This window comes from Garra rufa, chromosome 19, assembly GCF_049309525.1.
Source record: "Garra rufa chromosome 19, GarRuf1.0, whole genome shotgun sequence".
Classification (NCBI taxonomy): domain Eukaryota; kingdom Metazoa; phylum Chordata; class Actinopteri; order Cypriniformes; family Cyprinidae; genus Garra; species Garra rufa.
In genome coordinates, this window is record NC_133379.1 from 12,974,551 (window position 1) to 12,994,807 (window position 20,257).

General features: G+C 36.0%; 1 protein-coding gene across 1 annotated transcript in view; it reads right to left on the bottom strand.

The window, feature by feature from the left end:
* Window positions 1–20,257, bottom strand: part of LOC141291965 (arf-GAP with Rho-GAP domain, ANK repeat and PH domain-containing protein 1) — a 49,853-nt gene that overhangs the window by 19,027 nt on the left and 10,569 nt on the right. Inside the window, exons 9-19 of the mRNA XM_073823954.1 lie at window positions 19,314–19,427; window positions 18,178–18,303; window positions 16,487–16,547; window positions 16,288–16,408; window positions 14,490–14,647; window positions 13,363–13,469; window positions 12,980–13,265; window positions 8,018–8,200; window positions 7,753–7,927; window positions 2,383–2,427; window positions 2,146–2,263 (exon numbers count right to left, since the gene is read on the bottom strand). Of these exons, the coding sequence (XP_073680055.1) occupies window positions 2,146–2,263; window positions 2,383–2,427; window positions 7,753–7,927; window positions 8,018–8,200; window positions 12,980–13,265; window positions 13,363–13,469; window positions 14,490–14,647; window positions 16,288–16,408; window positions 16,487–16,547; window positions 18,178–18,303; window positions 19,314–19,427 (1,494 nt within the window). The remainder of the gene's footprint in view (window positions 1–2,145; window positions 2,264–2,382; window positions 2,428–7,752; window positions 7,928–8,017; window positions 8,201–12,979; window positions 13,266–13,362; window positions 13,470–14,489; window positions 14,648–16,287; window positions 16,409–16,486; window positions 16,548–18,177; window positions 18,304–19,313; window positions 19,428–20,257) is intronic.

The following is a 20,257-nucleotide window of genomic DNA, read 5'->3' on the forward strand; positions in this document are numbered from 1 at the left end:
TACCTTTTAATAATCTTTCCGTGTGCTTTTAAAGAGGTACGCTTATTTTGAAGCATTGCATAACATATTAAATCATATGTAATATACTTGACTATGCAATTATCAATTGCTTAATGCGTCTTTGGCTCACCAAGCCTGCATTTATCTGCAGCAAAAACAGTAAAATTTTGAACTATTTTTTACTATTTAAAATAACTGCTTTCTATTTAAATATATTTTAAAATGTATATACATTTAAAATTTGTTTCTGTGATCAAAGCTGATTTTTTGAGCATAATTACTACAGTTTTCAGTGTCACATGATCCTTCAGAAATAATTCTAATATGCTGTTTTGCTGCTCAAGAAACATTTTTATTATAATTGTCAATATTTATAGTATTTCAGGATTCTTTGATTAATAGAAAGAGCCAAAGATCAGCATTTATCTGAAATAAAAAGCTTTTGTAACATTACCGTTCAAAAGCTACTTGAAAATCTAGAATCTAAAAGTGCAAATAAATCAAAAGACTGAGAAAATCGCCTTTAAAATAGTCCAAATTAAGTTCTTAGCAATGCATATTACTAATCAAAAATAACTTTTTAATATATTTATGGTAGGAAATTTACAAAATATGTTCATGGAACATGATCTTTACTTAATTTCCTAATGATTTTTGGCATAAAAGACAAATTGATCATTTTGACCCATACAGTGCATATTTTGCTACAAATATACCCATGCTACTTAAGACGTAAGGTTTTGTGGTGCAGAGTCACATATTTTAAATGTACTAATTGTCACTTCATCCTTATGAAAGTATAATTACAGATAGATTTTAAATAAATGACATTCAACGTTCAATAGAAATGAGTTTTAAATATATTGTAGACCATAAATGCTTGTCAGTACATTCACTACACTTTAGAAATAATTAGTAAATTACATCAATATAAATGTAAACTATATTTCAATTTAATTGTAAATAATATTTTAAAAAGTCTCCAAAACATTACATTTAGTTTAAATTAAGTACTGTATATTATTATAAAGTGTTATTGCCGCACTGTTTTATAAGTATGTTAAAATGTACACTACCAGTCAAAAGTATTTGAACAGTAAGATAATGTTTTTAAAGAAGTCTCGTCTGCTCACCAAGCCTGCATTTATTTAATCCGAAATACAGTGAAATCTGTAATATTGTAAAATATTTTTACTATTTAAAATAACTGCTTTCTATTTGAATATACTTTAAAATATAATTTATTCGTGTGATCAAAGCTGAATTTTCAGCATCATTACTCCAGTCACACGATCCTACAGAAATCATTCTAAGATGCTGATTTATTATTCAAGAAATATTTTTATGATTATTATTATCAATATTTAAAACGGTTACTTTTATTTAGCAAGGATGCTTTAAATTGATCAAAAGTGATGATAAAGACATTTATAATGTTATAATGCTGTTCTTCCAAACTTTTACTATTTATCTAAGAAACCTGAAAAAAATCCACTCAGCTGTTTTCAACATAATATTAATAGTAAATGTTTTTTGAGCAGCAAATCAGAATATTAGAATGATTTCTGAAGGATCATGTGAAAATTCAGCTTTGAAACCACAGGAATAAATTATATTTTAAAATATATTTAAATAGAAAACATTTATTTTAAATGGTAAAAAATGCTATTGTTTTTACTGTACTTTGGATCAAATAAATGCAGTCTTGGTGAGCAGAAGAGACTTCTTTAAAAAACATAAAAAATCTTACTGTTCAATAACGTTTGACTGGTAGTGTATTTCTTTTACACAAGATATTTTGAGGTGATTTCATAAAAAATGTCAATGTCAATATATCTCCTGCAAAAAGCTCCCAAATGAACATTATCATTGAAAGTTGACATTGCGAAAACTGGCTTTAGAAGAAAATTTTCATTTAACATAAGCTAGTGCTGACTTACAGTCCAAAGCATTATTATGTGAATCAGCTGTTGCATTATAGTTTATAAGTTAATAATGAACTTAACTGAAACATTAATTCATAGCCCTAAAATACACAATATGTTAATATCGCTAATGCATGGCTGCATTAATGCTATCCTAACTTTTAGATAGTGAAGGAGGTCATATGTTGTTTCACTGGCAGATATTGCGTCATATTCTTACCCTGCAGAGCAGTCGAACACTGAGATGACCTCTTTCAAATCCAGCACATCACATGCCGCAGACTCATTCTCCTGCGAGAACAAGAAACGCTCCTCATCAAGCTTTCCATGGAGCTCCTCTACACATGTGAAAAAGACAAAGAAAAAACATGAATGATATAGCAGCATCATCATTTTAAAAGAAGTAGCTTGATGAAACAGACAGGACAGGTGTGTTGTTGAGGGATCTGCAATTTACCTATCTGCTCCTCTGCAGGTCTTATTTGCTCAAAGTCAGGTGCCTCTTTAAAACAGAGCAAAAAGAGTTAAAAACAATCCTCAATTCAACAGGAAAAACATAAGAACTTATAAGAACAAAAGAATCAATTGCACTTAAACATACCCAGGTCACTTAAAAAAAATGAGTAGACTTATGAATATACCTTAAAATAATATACTTAAGTACCATGAATTTAATGCACTTAAGAATAGAAGTCCGTTTACGCAACTGAATAAAAAATAAAAAAGGTGATTGTAACTTTTTATCTCACAATTCTGACTTTTTTCTCGCAATTGCATCATTAATTCGCAATTCTGACTCTTTTTCTCAGAACTGTGAAATATAAACGCACAATTGCACGTTATAAAGTCAGAATTGTTGGTTATAGACTCACAAATGCAACAATTAAAGTCAGAATTGTTGGTTATAGACTCACAAATGCAACAATTAAAGTCAGAATTGTTGGTTATAGACTCACAAATGCAACAATTAAAGTCAGAATTGCAAGGTATAAACTCCAGTTCTGAGGAGAAAAAAGACTGATATGATCACAGAATTGCAAGTTTATATCACACAATTCTAAATTCATTTCTCAGAATTGTGAGTTTATAGCTATCTTGGATTTCCGACTTTATATCATGCAATTGTGATTATTTCTTAGAATTGCAAGTTTATATCATGCAATTCTGACTTTATTTCTCAGAATTGTGAGTTGATATCATGCAATTCTGACTTTATATAATGCAACTCTGACTTTATTTCTCAGAATTGTGAGTTTATATCATGCAATTCTGACTTTATATAATGCAATTCTGACTTTATTTCTCAGAATTGTGAGTTTATAGCTATCTTGGATTTCTGACTTTACATCATGCAATTCCGACTTTATATCATGCAATTGTGATTATTTCTTAGAACTGCAAGTTTATATCATGCAACTCTGACTTTATTTCTCAGAATTGTGAGTTTATATCATGCAATTCTGACTTTATATCATGCAACTCTGACTTTATTTCTCAGAATTGTGAGTTTATATCATGCAACTCTGACTTTATTTCTCAGAATTGTGAGTTGATATCATGCAATTCTGACTTTATATAATGCAACTCTGACTTTATTTCTCAGAATTGTGAGTTTATATCATGCAATTCTGACCTTATATAATGCAATTCTGACTTTATTTCTCAGAATTGTGAGTTTATATCATGCAATTCTGACTTTATTTCTCAGAATTGTGAGTTTATATCATGCAATTCTGACTTTATATAATGCAATTCTGACTTTATTTCTCAGAATTGTGAGTTTATAGCTATCTTGGATTTCTGACTTTACATCATGCAATTCCGACTTTATATCATGCAATTCCGACTTTATATCATGCAATTGTGATTATTTCTTAGAATTGCAAGTTTATATCATGCAACTCTGACTTTATTTCTCAGAATTGTGAGTTTATATCATGCAATTCTGACTTTATTTCTCAGAATTGTGAGTTTATATCATGCAATTCTGACTTTATTTCTCAGAATTGTGAGTTTATATCATGCAATTCTGACTTCATATAATGCAATTCTGACTTTATTTCTCAGAATTGAGTTTATATCATGCAATTCTGACTTTATTTCTCAGAATTGTGAGTTTATATCATGCAATTCTGACTTTATTTCTCAGAATTGTGAGTTTATATCATGCAATTCTGACTTTATATAATGCAACTCTGACTTTATTTCTCAGAATTGTGAGTTTATATCATGCAATTCTGACTTTATATAATGCAATTCTGACTTTATTTCTCAGAATTGTGAGTTTATAGCTATCTTGGATTTCTGACTTTACATCATGCAATTCCGACTTTATATCATGCAATTGTGATTATTTCTTAGAACTGCAAGTTTATATCATGCAACTCTGACTTTATTTCTCAGAATTGTGAGTTTATATCATGCAATTCTGACTTTATATCATGCAACTCTGACTTTATTTCTCAGAATTGTGAGTTTATATCATGCAACTCTGACTTTATTTCTCAGAATTGTGAGTTGATATCATGCAATTCTGACTTTATATAATGCAACTCTGACTTTATTTCTCAGAATTGTGAGTTTATATCATGCAATTCTGACCTTATATAATGCAATTCTGACTTTATTTCTCAGAATTGTGAGTTTATATCATGCAATTCTGACTTTATTTCTCAGAATTGTGAGTTTATATCATGCAATTCTGACTTTATATAATGCAATTCTGACTTTATTTCTCAGAATTGTGAGTTTATAGCTATCTTGGATTTCTGACTTTACATCATGCAATTCCGACTTTATATCATGCAATTCCGACTTTATATCATGCAATTGTGATTATTTCTTAGAATTGCAAGTTTATATCATGCAACTCTGACTTTATTTCTCAGAATTGTGAGTTTATATCATGCAATTCTGACTTTATTTCTCAGAATTGTGAGTTTATATCATGCAATTCTGACTTTATTTCTCAGAATTGTGAGTTTATATCATGCAATTCTGACTTTATTTCTCAGAATTGTGAGTTTATATCATGCAATTCTGACTTCATATAATGCAATTCTGACTTTATTTCTCAGAATTGTGAGTTTATATCATGCAATTCTGACTTTATTTCTCAGAATTGTGAGTTTATATCATGCAATTCTGACTTTATTTCTCAGAATTGTGAGTTTATATCATGCAATTCTGACTTTATTTCTCAGAATTGTGAGTTTATATCATGCAATTCTGACTTCATATAATGCAATTCTGACTTTATTTCTCAGAATTGTGAGTTTATATCATGCAATTCTGACTTTATTTCTCAGAATTGTGAGTATATATCATGCAATTCTGACTTTATTTCTCAGAATTGTGAGTTTATATCATGCAGTTCTGACTTTATATAATGCAACTCTGACTTTATTTCTCAGAATTGTGAGTATATATCATGCAATTCTGACTTTATTTCTCAGAATTGTGAGTTTATATCATGCAATTCTGACTTTATATAATGCAACTCTGACTTTATTTCTCAGAATTGTGAGTTTATATCATGCAATTCTGACTTTATATAATGCAACTCTGACTTTATTTCTCAGAATTGTGAGTTTATATCATGCAATTCTGACTTCATATAATGCAATTCTGACTTTATTTCTCAGAATTGTGAGTTTATATCATGCAATTCTGACTTTATTTCTCAGAATTGTGAGTTTATATCATGCAATTCTGACTTTATATAATGCAATTCTGACTTTATTTCTCAGAATTGTGAGTTTATAGCTATCTTGGATTTCTGACTTTACATCATGCAATTCCGACTTTATATCATGCAATTGTGATTATTTCTTAGAACTGCAAGTTTATATCATGCAACTCTGACTTTATTTCTCAGAATTGTGAGTTTATAGCTATCTTGGATTTCTGACTTTACATCATGCAATTCCGACTTTATATCATGCAATTCCGACTTTATATCATGCAATTGTGATTATTTCTTAGAATTGCAAGTTTATATCATGCAACTCTGACTTTATTTCTCAGAATTGTGAGTATATATCATGCAATTCTGACTTTATTTCTCAGAATTGTGAGTTTATATCATGCAATTCTGACTTTATATAATGCAACTCTGACTTTATTTCTCAGAATTGTGAGTTTATATCATGCAATTCTGACTTTATATAATGCAACTCTGACTTTATTTCTCAGAATTGTGAGTTTATATCATGCAATTCTGACTTCATATAATGCAATTCTGACTTTATTTCTCAGAATTGTGAGTTTATATCATGCAATTCTGACTTTATTTCTCAGAATTGTGAGTTTATATCATGCAATTCTGACTTTATATAATGCAATTCTGACTTTATTTCTCAGAATTGTGAGTTTATAGCTATCTTGGATTTCTGACTTTACATCATGCAATTCCGACTTTATATCATGCAATTGTGATTATTTCTTAGAACTGCAAGTTTATATCATGCAACTCTGACTTTATTTCTCAGAATTGTGAGTTTATAGCTATCTTGGATTTCTGACTTTACATCATGCAATTCCGACTTTATATCATGCAATTGTGATTATTTCTTAGAACTGCAAGTTTATATCATGCAACTCTGACTTTATTTCTCAGAATTGTGAGTTTATAGCTATCTTGGATTTCTGACTTTACATCATGCAATTCCGACTTTATATCATGCAATTCCGACTTTATATCATGCAATTGTGATTATTTCTTAGAATTGCAAGTTTATATCATGCAACTCTGACTTTATTTCTCAGAATTGTGAGCTTGTATCATGCAATTCTGACTTTATTTCTCAGAATTGTGAGTTTATATCATGCAATTCTGACTTTATTTCTCAGAATTGTGAGTTTATATCATGCAATTCTGACTTTATTTCTCAGAATTGTGAGTTTATATCATGCAATTCTGACTTCATATAATGCAATTCTGACTTTATTTCTCAGAATTGTGAGTTTATATCATGCAATTCTGACTTTATTTCTCAGAATTGTGAGTATATATCATGCAATTCTGACTTTATATAATGCAACTCTGACTTTATTTCTCAGAATTGTGAGTTTATATCATGCAATTCTGACTTCATATAATGCAATTCTGACTTTATTTCTCAGAATTGTGAGTTTATATCATGCAATTCTGACTTTATTTCTCAGAATTGTGAGTATATATCATGCAATTCTGACTTTATTTCTCAGAATTGTGAGTTTATATCATGCAATTCTGACTTTATATAATGCAACTCTGACTTTATTTCTCAGAATTGTGAGTATATATCATGCAATTCTGACTTTATTTCTCAGAATTGTGAGTTTATATCATGCAATTTTGACTTCATATAATGCAATTCTGACTTTATTTCTCAGAATTGTGAGTTTATATCATGCAATTCTGACTTTATTTCTCAGAATTGTGAGTATATATCCTGCAATTCTGACTTTATTTCTCAGAATTGTGAGTTTATAACACGCAATTCTCAGAAAAAAGTCAGAATTGTGACAAGTCACAATAACCTTTTTTATTTTTTATTCAGTGGCAGAAAAGAGCTATCATACTTAAGTGCATGTCATTTATAATTAAATTAAATTGCATTGTAGTTTAAATTGATATTAAATGTCATTAGCTGAACCTCAGATTGATTTTTACACTATAAGCACACTTAATTGTCATGAAAATTGTCACAATTCACAATTATGTGTATGGCTTTACAAAAACAGACCTGGACATGTTTAAAAAGGGCCACTAAAAATATTAGGAGGTAAATAAGCACTTGTTAGGAATATGAATTGAATTTGCTCTGATCAGGACTCAACTAACCTACAAACTCGTTATGTCGTAGTAGTTCAATCTGCAGGGCCTGTCCAGCGCTCTCAGCCACGCTGATGGCAGAGCGAAGCTCAGGATCTGCTGTGCTGCATGAGACTCTCGCTCCAGAGCACAGCAGAGACAGTGTCTCCTCCACATTACGACCACAAACCACCTCACGCAACCTCTGAGGAGCACCAGAGAACACAACACATGGATCAGCATGGCATAGGTGTAAAACTAATAAACTGGCAGGGTCCTTTGATCACATGCTGACCTGGTCAAGCAGTTTCTGGCTTGCGGCGAGTGGGTGAGCTTTCCGGTAAAGTCCTTTGTGGTATTTGGCGAGGATAAACTCCAGCCTCTGATCTGGAGAGGCAACAGGGCCGATCTGCTCCGTCGGAGGGATGTTGTGACCCCAAATGTTGCTGGCAGCTTTATTGCCATACAGCACAAACAACTGAAAACATGAAGCATATGCATTGGTTGTTACGTCACACTTTGGTTTTAAAGCAGATTCACGGTTAGAAACAAGAAAATAACAGTATGTTGCATAGTTTTTCAGATATTAAATACAATTTCAGCTGTAAAGCAGCTCTTTAGTGACATTATTCTGCTCAGTTTAATTCAATTTTGTTTCATTTTAGTTCACTGACCGTGTGAATGTTACAAAGTTCATTAGTTATGAGGCAAACTCAGATCTGCTATAAAGCAGAAGACAATAGTGTCATTATGTAGCTTGAGATCAGTTAAATAACAGTGCAAAGTTCATCAAATGACATCAAAATATGATATGAAACAAATTCAGAGACAATAGCGTCACAATAGTGTTATTCAGCTCGAGTCGGTTCAGTTAAATAACAGTGCAAAGTTCGTCAAATGACATCAGATTATAATATGAAGCAAATTTGAAGATAATAGTGTCACAATAGTGTAATTAAACAAGAGGCTATTAGTAAAAAGACTATTATTAACTGTTATGACACCCTAAAACACTAATTACTGAGATGTTATTGTAAATATATATTACCACACCGTATTTTGCTCCAGGATTATTATAGTAACTAAATTACAGCTAAAACTATATATTTAAAAACACAAAAGCATTCAAAAGCACAACAAATACTTTAAAATTAACATTAAATCAGAAATAAAATCGAATTAAAAAATGCTTACAAAAACTAGTATCTCAATGAAACTAAAATAGCATTGTTTTGACAACTGGTCTACCTAGGCAAACTTTTTCCAGGTGAGGGGCCAGACAAAGAGTGATCCCCCCATAATTCCCTATGGTACACAAGAGTCAGGATAGTGAGACCCTGCCAGGAAAAGGGATACTGGGACCCTTCCTGGTGGCCAGGCTCTGGCCTATGGGCTCAGCCTGAAAAAATAATAGGGGCCATCTCCTTGTGTGCTCACCACCTGCCAAGGGAAACGTAGGGGACTTGTTTTGATGTACAACCTTGGTTGTGAAAACTAGCTTTTGGCACATGGAATTTGACCTCTCTTGTGGGGAAGGAGCCAGAGTTAGTGTTGGAGGTTGAGCATTACCTCACTCTATGCACAGGTGTATATATACGACTTTGCGTCATGTGGGGGAAGGCTCTGACTGTGTTCTGTGCTTATGAATCGATGTCCTGCGTGGAGCCCTGGAAAGGCTACAATCTGGGACTCCATAATTCTGCTGGCCAAACACTCATGTTGGGGATGACAGGGAAACCTGGAGGAGGGTGATTGAGAGGAATGGCCTGCCTTATCTGAACCCAAATCGGACTTCTGTCCTCAGAATGGACTGTCCATAGCAAACACCAAGATGGTTCGTAAGTGTATTTGGTACCAGACCACCTTAGTCCAAAGGTCTTTGATCAACTTTGTTGTATCATCAAACTGTGGCCGTGTGTTCTGGATACTCAGGTAAAGAGAGGAGCAGAGCTGTCAAATAATCACCACATGGTGGTGAGTTGGATAAGATGGTGGGGGAGGCTGCTGGACAGACCCAGGAATCCCAAGCAAATAGTGAGTGTTAACTTGGAATGTCTGACTGGAATATTTTCAACTCCCATCACTAGAGATCTCCTTACTCCCAGGGAAGGTTGGTGGGCCCTGTACAAAGCCTCCATTGTGGAAGCAGCTGCTGTGACCTACAGCTGGAAGGTGGTTGGCAACTTTCACGATGCAAACCAAGTACATGTTAGTGGACACCAGTGGTAAGGGAGGACATCAGGCAGAAGGAGTCCTTTAAGGTCTGGCTGACTTGTGGGACTCCTGGTTTTGCCGACAGGTATCAGCAGGCTAGATGGACTGCAGCTACAGTGGTAAGGGGGCCAGGGGTGGACGAGAGTTACCCTGAGATGCTGAAGGCCTTGGATGAAGTTGGGCTGTCTTGGTTCTTACACACTTGCGTGGGAATCTGAGACAGTGCCTAGTGATTGGCATACAGTGATGGTTCCTTTTTTTAAAAAAGAGGACCAGTGGATGTGTTCAAATTATAGAGGAATCATACTCTTCAGGATATCTGGGAAAGCCTATGCCAGATCACTGGAAAGAAGAATCCAACCAATTGTCAAACCTCAGCTGGAGGAGGAACATTGTGGATTCCATCCCGAAGGTGGAACAGAGGACTAGCTTTTTACCCTGCCATGAGTTCTGGAGGAGGCATGGGAGTTTGCTTATCCAGTCTACTGTACATGTGTTTTGTTGATTTGGAAGAAGGCTTATGACCAAGTTGCCTGGGATAGCTTGTGTTGGTCGCTCCAGGAGTATAGGGTGCTGAGTTCTCCAATGCATGCTATCCGGTCTCTATACAACCGGTGTGAAAGCTGTGTTTGCGTCCTTGGCAGTAAGTCAAGTTTGTTCCCAGTGAGTGGTGGACTCTGCCAGGTCTGTCCCTTGTCATCCATCTTTTACATTCATGGAGAGCCAGAGGAACAGAGGGTGTCCTGTTTGGCAGTCTTAGGGTAGCATCTCTGCTTTTTGCAGATGATGGCATCCTGATGGATTCATTGTGCTGGGTTAGGCAACAAAAATTGGGCTTACTTTGGATCCGGTCTAGAATATTTTCAACTCCCATCTCCAGAGAAGCTCTTCCTTAATCCCAGGGAAGGCTGGGGATATGGACTTCAAGTAGGCCCTGTATAAAGCCTCTATTGTGGAAGAAGCTGCTGTGAGCTGTGGCTGGAAGGTTGTTAGCAACAGTCACAGAGCAAACCAAGAACATGCTGGTGGACACCAGTGGTGAGGGAGGACATAAAGCAGAAAGAGGCCTTTCAGGTCTGGCTGACTTGTAGGTCTCCTGCTTTTGTCGATAGGTATCAGCAAGCTAAATGGACTGCAGCTACAATGGTCAGGGAATCAAAAGCTTGGGTGTGGGAGGAGATTAAAGAAGCCATGGGGAAGGACTTTTGCTCAGCCTCAAATAGGTTCTGGCAAACCAACAGATGGTTGAGACAGGGAAAGCATGGACTGGTCCAGGCTATTGAAAGTTGTGACGGGACTTGCTGACCTGGGAATGTAGTCTGGAGGTGGAAGGAACACTTTGAGGATCTTCTCAACCCAGAGGACATGCTCTCACAAGTTGAGACAGGGTTGGATGTCTCAGGGAATTCTGGACCATTTCCTTGGTGAAAGAAGTGAAAGGTAGTCAAAAAGCTTCAAAGTGGCAAGGCACCAGGGGTGGACAAGATTCACACTGAGATGCTGAAGGCCTTGGAAGAAGTTGGGCTGTCTTGGTTTTTACACACTTGCATGAGAATCTGAAACAGTGCCTGGTAATTGGCAGACAGGAGGAATCATACTCTTCAGGCTATCTGGGAAAGCCTATGCCAGAGCACTAGAAAGGACAATCCAACTAATTGTCGAATCTCAGCTGAAGGAGGATTCCATCCCCAAGGTGGAACAGAGGACTATCTTTTTACCCTGCCATGAGTTCTGGAGGGGGTATGGGAGTTTGCTTATCCAGTCTGCATGTGTTTTGTTGATTTGGAAGAAGGCTTATGACCATGTTCACTGGGATCGCTTGTGCAGGTCGCATGTGCGGGTGCCAGGTTCACCAATGCATGCTATCCGGTCTCTTTACAACTGGTGTGAAAGATGTGTTTACGTCCTTGGCAGAAAGTCAAGCTTGTTCCCAGAGTGCTGAACTCTGTCCCTTGTCATCAATACTTTACATTCATGGAGAGCCAAAGGGACAGAGGGTGTCCTGTTTGGCGGCCTTGGGGTTGCATTTCTGCTTGGGCTGGGTTAGGCAACAAAATTTGGGCTTACTTTGGCAGTTTGCGGCCGAGTCCTGAGGCTGCGGGAATGACGGTCAGCAACTTCAAATCTGAGGCCATGGTTCTCAGTCAGAAAAGGGTGGATTGCCCACTCCAGGTAGGGAGTGAGTTGCTTCCCCAATAGAGGGTCGTGTTCATGAGTAAGGGTAGGCTGGAGCATGAGACTGACAGCCAGTAGCAATCATGTGGTCATTGGACCATGCAGTCATAGTGAAGAGAGAGCTAAGCCTACAGGTGAAGCTCTTGATTTACCAGTCAATGTATGTTCCAACCCTCACCTAGGGTCATGACTGAAAGAGTGAGATCATGGGTACAAGTGGCTAAAATTAGTTTTCTCCACAGGGTGTCTGAATTGACCCTAAGGGACAGGGTGCAAAGCTTGGACATCCAGGAGTAGAGCCACATTGAAAGAAGCCAGTTGAGGTTGTTTGGGTATCTAGTAAGGATGCCTCAAGGATGTCTTCTGGGTGGAGGTGTTTTGGGCATATGCCGGGGCAGACCCAGGACACGCTGGTGAGATTATATCTCTCGGCTGGCCTGCGAGCACCTTGGGATCCCCCTAAATCCCCCTAGGTGTCCTTACTCAGCCCGCTGCCACTGTGACCCGGTCCCAGATAAGCAGTGGAAAATGGATGGATAAATTGGGTAAGGGGAAAGAATGCAATGTCACTGAAGTTGATGTTCATTTTGTTTTATTCATGGATGCTATTGTAATATGTAAAAATTGAGGACAAATCAACACCTCATATGAACCTCAAAATCCATAATACTAAACTCAAAGGAGCTGCCAAAGCTGCTAAAAAAAGAAGGTAGTTGGGGCTTATGAATTATATGTTGAGACTTATGAAGTTAAAAATAATTAATTTCCAAGCTGTTTAAATATTGAAAGCGCAACTTTTCAAAGCACTGTAAAGTAAGTAGAAAATTAAACTAGCCATATTATATCATAATATCATGACAGAACTCACCTGAAGTAAAGGCTCTGTCCAAACCTTATTATCTAGTTTAAGACCTCGCACTTTGGACCTGTTGCTGCCCATGGATCGATGTGCACCTGCGCAGGCCTCACAGATGACTACCAGCAGGTTCACTGATGCCCACTCAGGGTTGGCAGCACCACAGTCGGCACAAACTTTATTACAGGGACTCGACCAGAGTCGATGTGCCACCTCGCTGTAGGACAGAGCGCTGCGGATCACTTTATTCAGACTCTCCAGCCACACGCCCAACTCCTTAGCAGAGTCTGCAGAGAAACTGAACAAACCTATCAGGTTACTTTACGACCTAAGGAAAACAAAGCATGTAGAGCACAGAAATGTGCCTGTAAGAAATAAGAAAAGAAGTCACTCACTTGAAGGCCCTGTATGGAGTAATGAGACTGAAGCTATGACGACCCGTCGCCTTCACAGATGCTATATTCATAGACACGCACATCATGCCAAGACCTACATTGAAGTCCTGTTAAATTCAAACAAGTATAATTTGCAAACATACCTTGTCGATAACTAGTCAAAATGAAAAAACATGCATGGTCATTTGTTTAAGTTTGGCATATGCAACGTTTGAAGTAGTTTTTTGCTCATAGTCTCAACACACTTAACAGGCATTTGTTGCTCCATGCTATTAAACAATATACTTAGTTCTGCCATGAAACTCTAGATGACGCAGGCTGATGGGTTGTTAATGTAACTGATGATATCACAGAGTTATACGACTTGGCACAAGCTGATTGGTTCATGTTGTGTACGCAACCAATGAGCTTGCAGCTTGCAGCTATTTAAATGGCTGGTAGCATTCACTTGGGCATTCTGCAGTGCACCTTCAAAGTTCCTCTGAAACCCTCCACCTTCCCCAGCTCCACCTGTATAGATCTGCCAAAGCATATGGCGTATACATATGCATACAAGTTGTAGCAAGTTCTGTACTTGCAGCAGCAGCAATAATCTACAACTACAGCAATGACCAACAGCAGCAGCAGTGTAGCAGATCTATTCCACCAAGGCCAAATTCATTAACACTGTCACATCTATTACCATGCTAAACTTTTCAGAGAGTTGTCATTACAGACATAGTTATGGGTTTAAGGGGTCCTTCAACAATCTAATTTCCCTTGATCTTTTGACATGTAAGAGGTCATTGTCCTATAAAAACAACCTGTAAGCTTCAGAACTCAAAACTTCCTGAAAAAGAGTAGATCAAAATCAGAAAATAGCCTGTTTTTTCTAAATTGATGTGTTTTGGTGTAAAAATCTTGGTAACATTATAAGTGGACGATATAAAATTGTAGAAAAATGTATCGGAATGAGGATTTAAATGCGATCTGTTTTCAAATCTGGATATGGAAAGCAAGTAAATGGTGTAAAGGGGGCCACAAACTGGCTTAGTAAACGTTGTAAAAAACAGTCGAAAACTGCGTTCCGGACAATTCTGATCATGACTGATCTCTTGAATTCGTCTTTAGTAAGCAGTTTTCCACACCTCTTTACTGCTGTAAATCCAAAGGTGGTATTCACGGATAGCAGTGTACACCTTTTTCCGCGGGTCTTTCATGATTAGCGATCCATGTTGTTTGGGTGCAGTGATCGGTTCCCTGCCACGAGCCGCGTACAGAGAATTCAACCAGGCCTCCCGCACAGCTACAATACAACACAATCACAGGACAGAGCTGAAAGTCATGAATATTTATGAATTATGCTCAGTTCATTTAATTGTTTCTCTAAAAAATGCTACAGCCAGGTATTTCACTTCGAAATGTGCGTTCCATGTCTGAATGTCTGTTTTTGTTTTGGTCTGTGTGACTCCGCCCACTAGTAGTTTACCCAATAGTATTTCGACAGTCTGGGTTGCCAGTTGGTGGAAAACACACAACTTTTTCTTCAGTAGAACAGTAAAGAAGATTTTTACCTGAACCTGTGGTCATTTGAACCCATTTGTGATTTATAAAAATCAATGGCTACCATCACTTGAGAGTCAAAATAAGAAAATACAGGCATGTAAAATGAATCCCCGTGGCTGCGGATGATATGTCAGTGGTGGGGTCCTGAATTTAAGTGCCTTGGTGGATGAAGGTTTGTTTGCCTTGTGCTGTTTTGTCTTTTCTTGTCATGTTGTTGGCTTTTTGTTTTGTTTTGTTTTCTTTGTGCTTTTCTGTTCATCTTAGACTTGACCCTGTCCTTCTTGTTACCCGATTACTGGTTCATTTACCCCACCTGTCCTCGCTCCTTACCCTCCTCATTTACTTTCTTATATATTCTCCTTGTGTGCTTTGTACTCTGCTGGTTTGTTTTATTTTTCTACTTGCAGTTGATCTAGTCTGTGGATCATGGTTTGTACAGATACTGTAAAATCAAATTCCAGGACTTTCAATGACTTTTCAAGCACTACTTTTCTGATTTTCAAGACTTCAATTAGAGATCTTCTATTTGAAACAAAAAAAGAGAAATAGATAAATAAAAATATACTGATAAAAATAGCAAAAATAAAGCGAAGCACATGCTAAGTATTATCACTAAAGTATTACAAAATTATACTACACTTTTACTATAGTAAAACCATGGTTAATTTTCTTAAGGGATTTGTATTTGTGTATACTTTTCTGTTTTTCTTTTTTTTATAACTTTAAGTATAACCATAGTAAACTTTGAGTAAACAACTAGTTTGCATCTGTTGTTTCGGTTTCTTCTTCACTTATGTTTTGGAAATTCTGTTCAGAAGATGTGTAATAGCGTCCATAGCATATAAAAATGAAAACACAGATTCTCAGAGCACAAGTAGAGCTCAAATATACTTAGACTTTTTTCTAAGTATAAGTCAAATATACTTAAATGTAATTTATATATGTATATATGTAATGTATATAAAGCACATTTCTGAGAAGTACATAGAAAGTAGACTGAAAGTATGCTTTTCTCTTTTTAGTTTGAATAAACTAAAAAGCTACACTTGAATAAACTTCTTTTTCGTAAGGGAATGTTGTAAATAATGTTCAGTTTCTTGCACATTCGACTGTTTCATTTCATAAGACCTCCGTTTATCATCAGGATAGTAGCAATTTTGCATTGCCTAATATGTTTTTTTGACTCTCGAATGATGGTAATTGCTGACTTGCATTTTATGAATCACCAAGGATCATGGTTTCAGCTAGAAATCTTCTTTACTGTTCTACTAAAGAAAGAAAATCACTTACAACCTGGATGGCCTAAGGGTAAGTAAATTAACAGAATTTTTTTTTTTGAAAACCTATTCAATCAAGAAATGACAATTTCCAGTTTCCTACCATCACTGTGAGCCATGAACTCAAAGTGCTTCTTCTGTAAATAGATGGAGAAGCGTCCTTGTTCCTGTTCACGTATGTTGGTGATGCTTGTCACGTGAAACACATATTCTGTGAACTTGTCCTGGTGCACATTAAAAATGTGGTTATAAAATAGGTAGTTGAAATATTATATTATATTAGCCATTGTGAGACGACTCACTGTGCGTTTTTTCCACATTGACATGAGATGTCCATCAAGAGTGGCCCACAGAACATTATGCCTACAAAACACATACAAATTGAACACAAATACCTTTTCTTTTCTTTTGTTTGCACTCCCTACAGTTTGTTCCCTGCAGGGTTATAATGGTCTCCTAAAGGCCCTTTCACACCAAACGATATTGTTAAGCACAAAGACTTTAAATGAAAACAACAGATTCCTATAGAACCAGTCACACCAGAAGTAAACACTGAAGTGATACTATTTTTGTCAAATGTGTTGTGTGTGAACTTTGGAACGTGTCTGATACTCATAAACTAAAAACTGCATTAAAGATTTTTATTCCACTATTTAGCAAGAGCTCAATATGACTCTAATTACAACAAAACTATTTGATCTTATTTTTTGCATTATATCCCTGGTGAAAAAGATGTTCACATTGGAATATAAAAAGTACCTATGCAAAATTAAAGTTTGAAGACACTTAATTGCATGTAATGTGTAATTACATGAACAGTGCATATTAAAGTTTACATTTAAATGCAATTATTTAAACTTATTAGTGATTATTGATATTTTTGACATACTTAATTGGGACTTAAATACATCCTTTTATGTAATTTCAATATAACTTCAACTTGTGCAAACAGGATGTAATTTTTTTAAACACTTAAATGCATATTATTAAATGAAAATATATTACAAAATCTGGTTGCAAGCAGCAATTACGGGGCCAAGCACAAAGAAGGAGAAATAAGTCATGAGTGGTGAAACACTGCAGGTCTTTTCAGGTCATTCTTGTTATAACACACACCAAGTTTGGTCTCAATACGCCAAACCGTTGCGGAGATATAGCCTCACATCCATTTTTGCATGCTTTTGGCAGAATTTGTTTGCATGCTATTCAAGAACGGTTTGACTAATCAACTTGAATTCCATAACTTTTTGCCAGAAAGGCCTGAAGATGATCTGTGCCAATTTTGAAGAAAATCAGACAAACCATCTAGGACAAGTTCGAAAAAAGTTGGATTTATAAACAAAAATAAAAAAAACTAAACCTTATGATTTTTACACATTTGGACAAGTGGTGGCGCTAGAGAGTTTGAGATAGAGACTCCAAATTTGCTATGGTGACATTTTAGACTGTCCCCTATCAGTGTGCCAAATTTTACAACTTCTCTACAAGCAGTTATATGGGCGGCCATAGACTCAATAGCGGAAGAAACAAAAGAATAAGAAGAACGCCAATGGATACAACAGGTGCTTCAATGCTTGGCCCCTAACTAGTTTAACTTAAGAGTGCTTATTTAGGACTTGAGTACATCTTTACATATAATTTCACAATTGCTTCTATTCTCTTTGAAATATACTTAATTTAAATGGAATATCAAATAATACACTATGGTTAACCTTTAATCAAGTACTTTACATGTGCTTTATGTCAACACATCAAAATAGGTGTCGCAGTATAAATTCAGCTAGTTCATTAAGCCAATATATTTATCTGTCTGAGTTTTTGGACTACAGGTCTGCATTTCATCTTACTGTTTTACAACATATTTGGTGTGAAAAGGCACAATATTTGTTCACATTTTTTTATGCACAGATGCTTGATAATGTACTATTCATAATATTTCATGAAATGCATTATTTAATTTAGCAGTTTTCTGGGATAGTATAGCAGTAGTTACTTGCGTCCCTTCCATACGTCGAGCCAGCTGGATTGTGCCACCGCACACTCACTCTGAGACTTGTCGGATTTCTGGCGCGGTGCTGTTAGTGTCTGCTTCTTCCTGCTCACGCGAATAGTTGCAGCCCTGCAGATCAAGAATTCAAGATATTTTAAGATCTTGCCAGTGACTATGCACTTTGTTACAGGTCATTCATCAGGCCATCCAAGATGTAGATGAGTTTGTTTCTTCATCAGAAGTAGAAATGCATCATTCCATCACTTGCTCACCAATGGATCCTCTGCAGTGAATGGGTGCCATCAGAACAAGAGTCCAAACATCTGATAAAAACATCACAATAATCCACACCACTCCAGTCTATTTTAGAAAGTGGAAATCTGTGTTTGTAAGAAACAAATCTATTCTCTCACATCAAAATATTTCTTTATTTGTTTAGAACTGTTTTGACTGCTTGATCTGTGCAGATTTCTCTCCTGATTCCGACCAGATCACTTTTTCACTCAAGGAAGCATTATTATGAATTATGGACTTGTATTATAGTTGGATAATGATGGATTTGTTTCGCTTTTGTATTCTCAAAATGTTAACTGATGGACTGGAGTGGTGTGGTTACTTGCAGATTATTGTGATGTTTTTATCAGATGTTTGGACTCTCATTCTGATGGCACCCATTCACTTCTGAGGATCCATTGGTGACTTTTCTCCAAAAATGATGAAGAAACAAACTTTAGAATAGCCTGAGAATGCAAATTTTCATTATTGGGTGAATTATTATTTTATTGTCATGCACTCATAAAAATAAAGGTGCTTCATGATGCCATAGAAAAACCCTGTTTGTCTAAATAGTTCCATAAAGAACCTTTAACATCTAAAGAAACTTTCTGTTTCACAAAATGTTCTTTGTGGCGAAAGAAGGTTCTTCAGATATTAAAAAGAAAAGAAAACGATGGCTATTTAAAGAACCTTTGACTGAATGGTTCTTTGTGGAATCAAAAATCGTTCTTCTATGGCAACCTTTTAAAGCACCTTTATTTTTAAGAGTGTAATGGTATAAAAAAATCTGATTTATGACCTTGGTACATGACATTTTAATCATATGAGACATGATCACTTTCTGAGGTGTAATTATATTGTACCGTGGTTTATTGTGTTTGTCAGATTTGTTCTGAGGATCCTGTGATTTGGCAACTTGATGGATCTCTCCATTGGTGCAAATTTCTATCTGAACATCAATCGCCTTTTCTGTGAAACTACAAGAAAGAACATAAAAACAGTATTTATCACTGTCGACCAGTAGGTGTTGCTGTTATGAGATCGATTAGGTGTTTTCTGTGTGAGGTGACAAAGGCACACATAAAGTTTAGTGTCATCATGTCAAAGCTTTGCAGAGATAAAGCCACAGTCATTTTGGAATCAACCCTAAAATTTGTAACGGAGCTGTATGAAAATGGTTTAATGATCTATCAACCTGAAATCCATAACGTTTTGTCAGCACAGTCTGAAGATGATCTGACTCGATTTTGGTGAAAATTGTAGAAACAGTCTAGGACGAGTTTGAAGAAGTATGATTTCAACATAAATCTAAATAGCGGACAGGAAGTTTGTCAATGCACCAAGATACGTCAATGCGTTCATAAAATATAGCATTTTTTGACTAAATTCAAAATGGCTGACATGGGAACATTTGGTATCGTTCAACTTGGAATGCCCCTCTGAATCTAATGAGTTTTGAGACTTTTAGCCAAACCATTCAGTAGTTATAAGCAAAAATATCCATTTTGCGTATCTCCTGACCACTAGATGGCACTGCGACGAAACTCTGCAGGTCTCCTCAGGTCATGCTTGTTATAACACACACCAAGTTTGGTCTCGATACGCCAAACCGTTGCGGAGATATAGCCTCACATCCATTTTTGCATGCTTTTCGTAGAAATTTTTTTTTTGTGCGCTATTTAAGAACAGTTTGACTAATCAACTTAAATTCCATAACTTTTTGCCAGCATGGTCTGAAGATGACCTGAGCCAATTTTGGAGAAAATCAGACAAACCATCTAGGACGAGTTCAAAAAGGTGGGCTTTG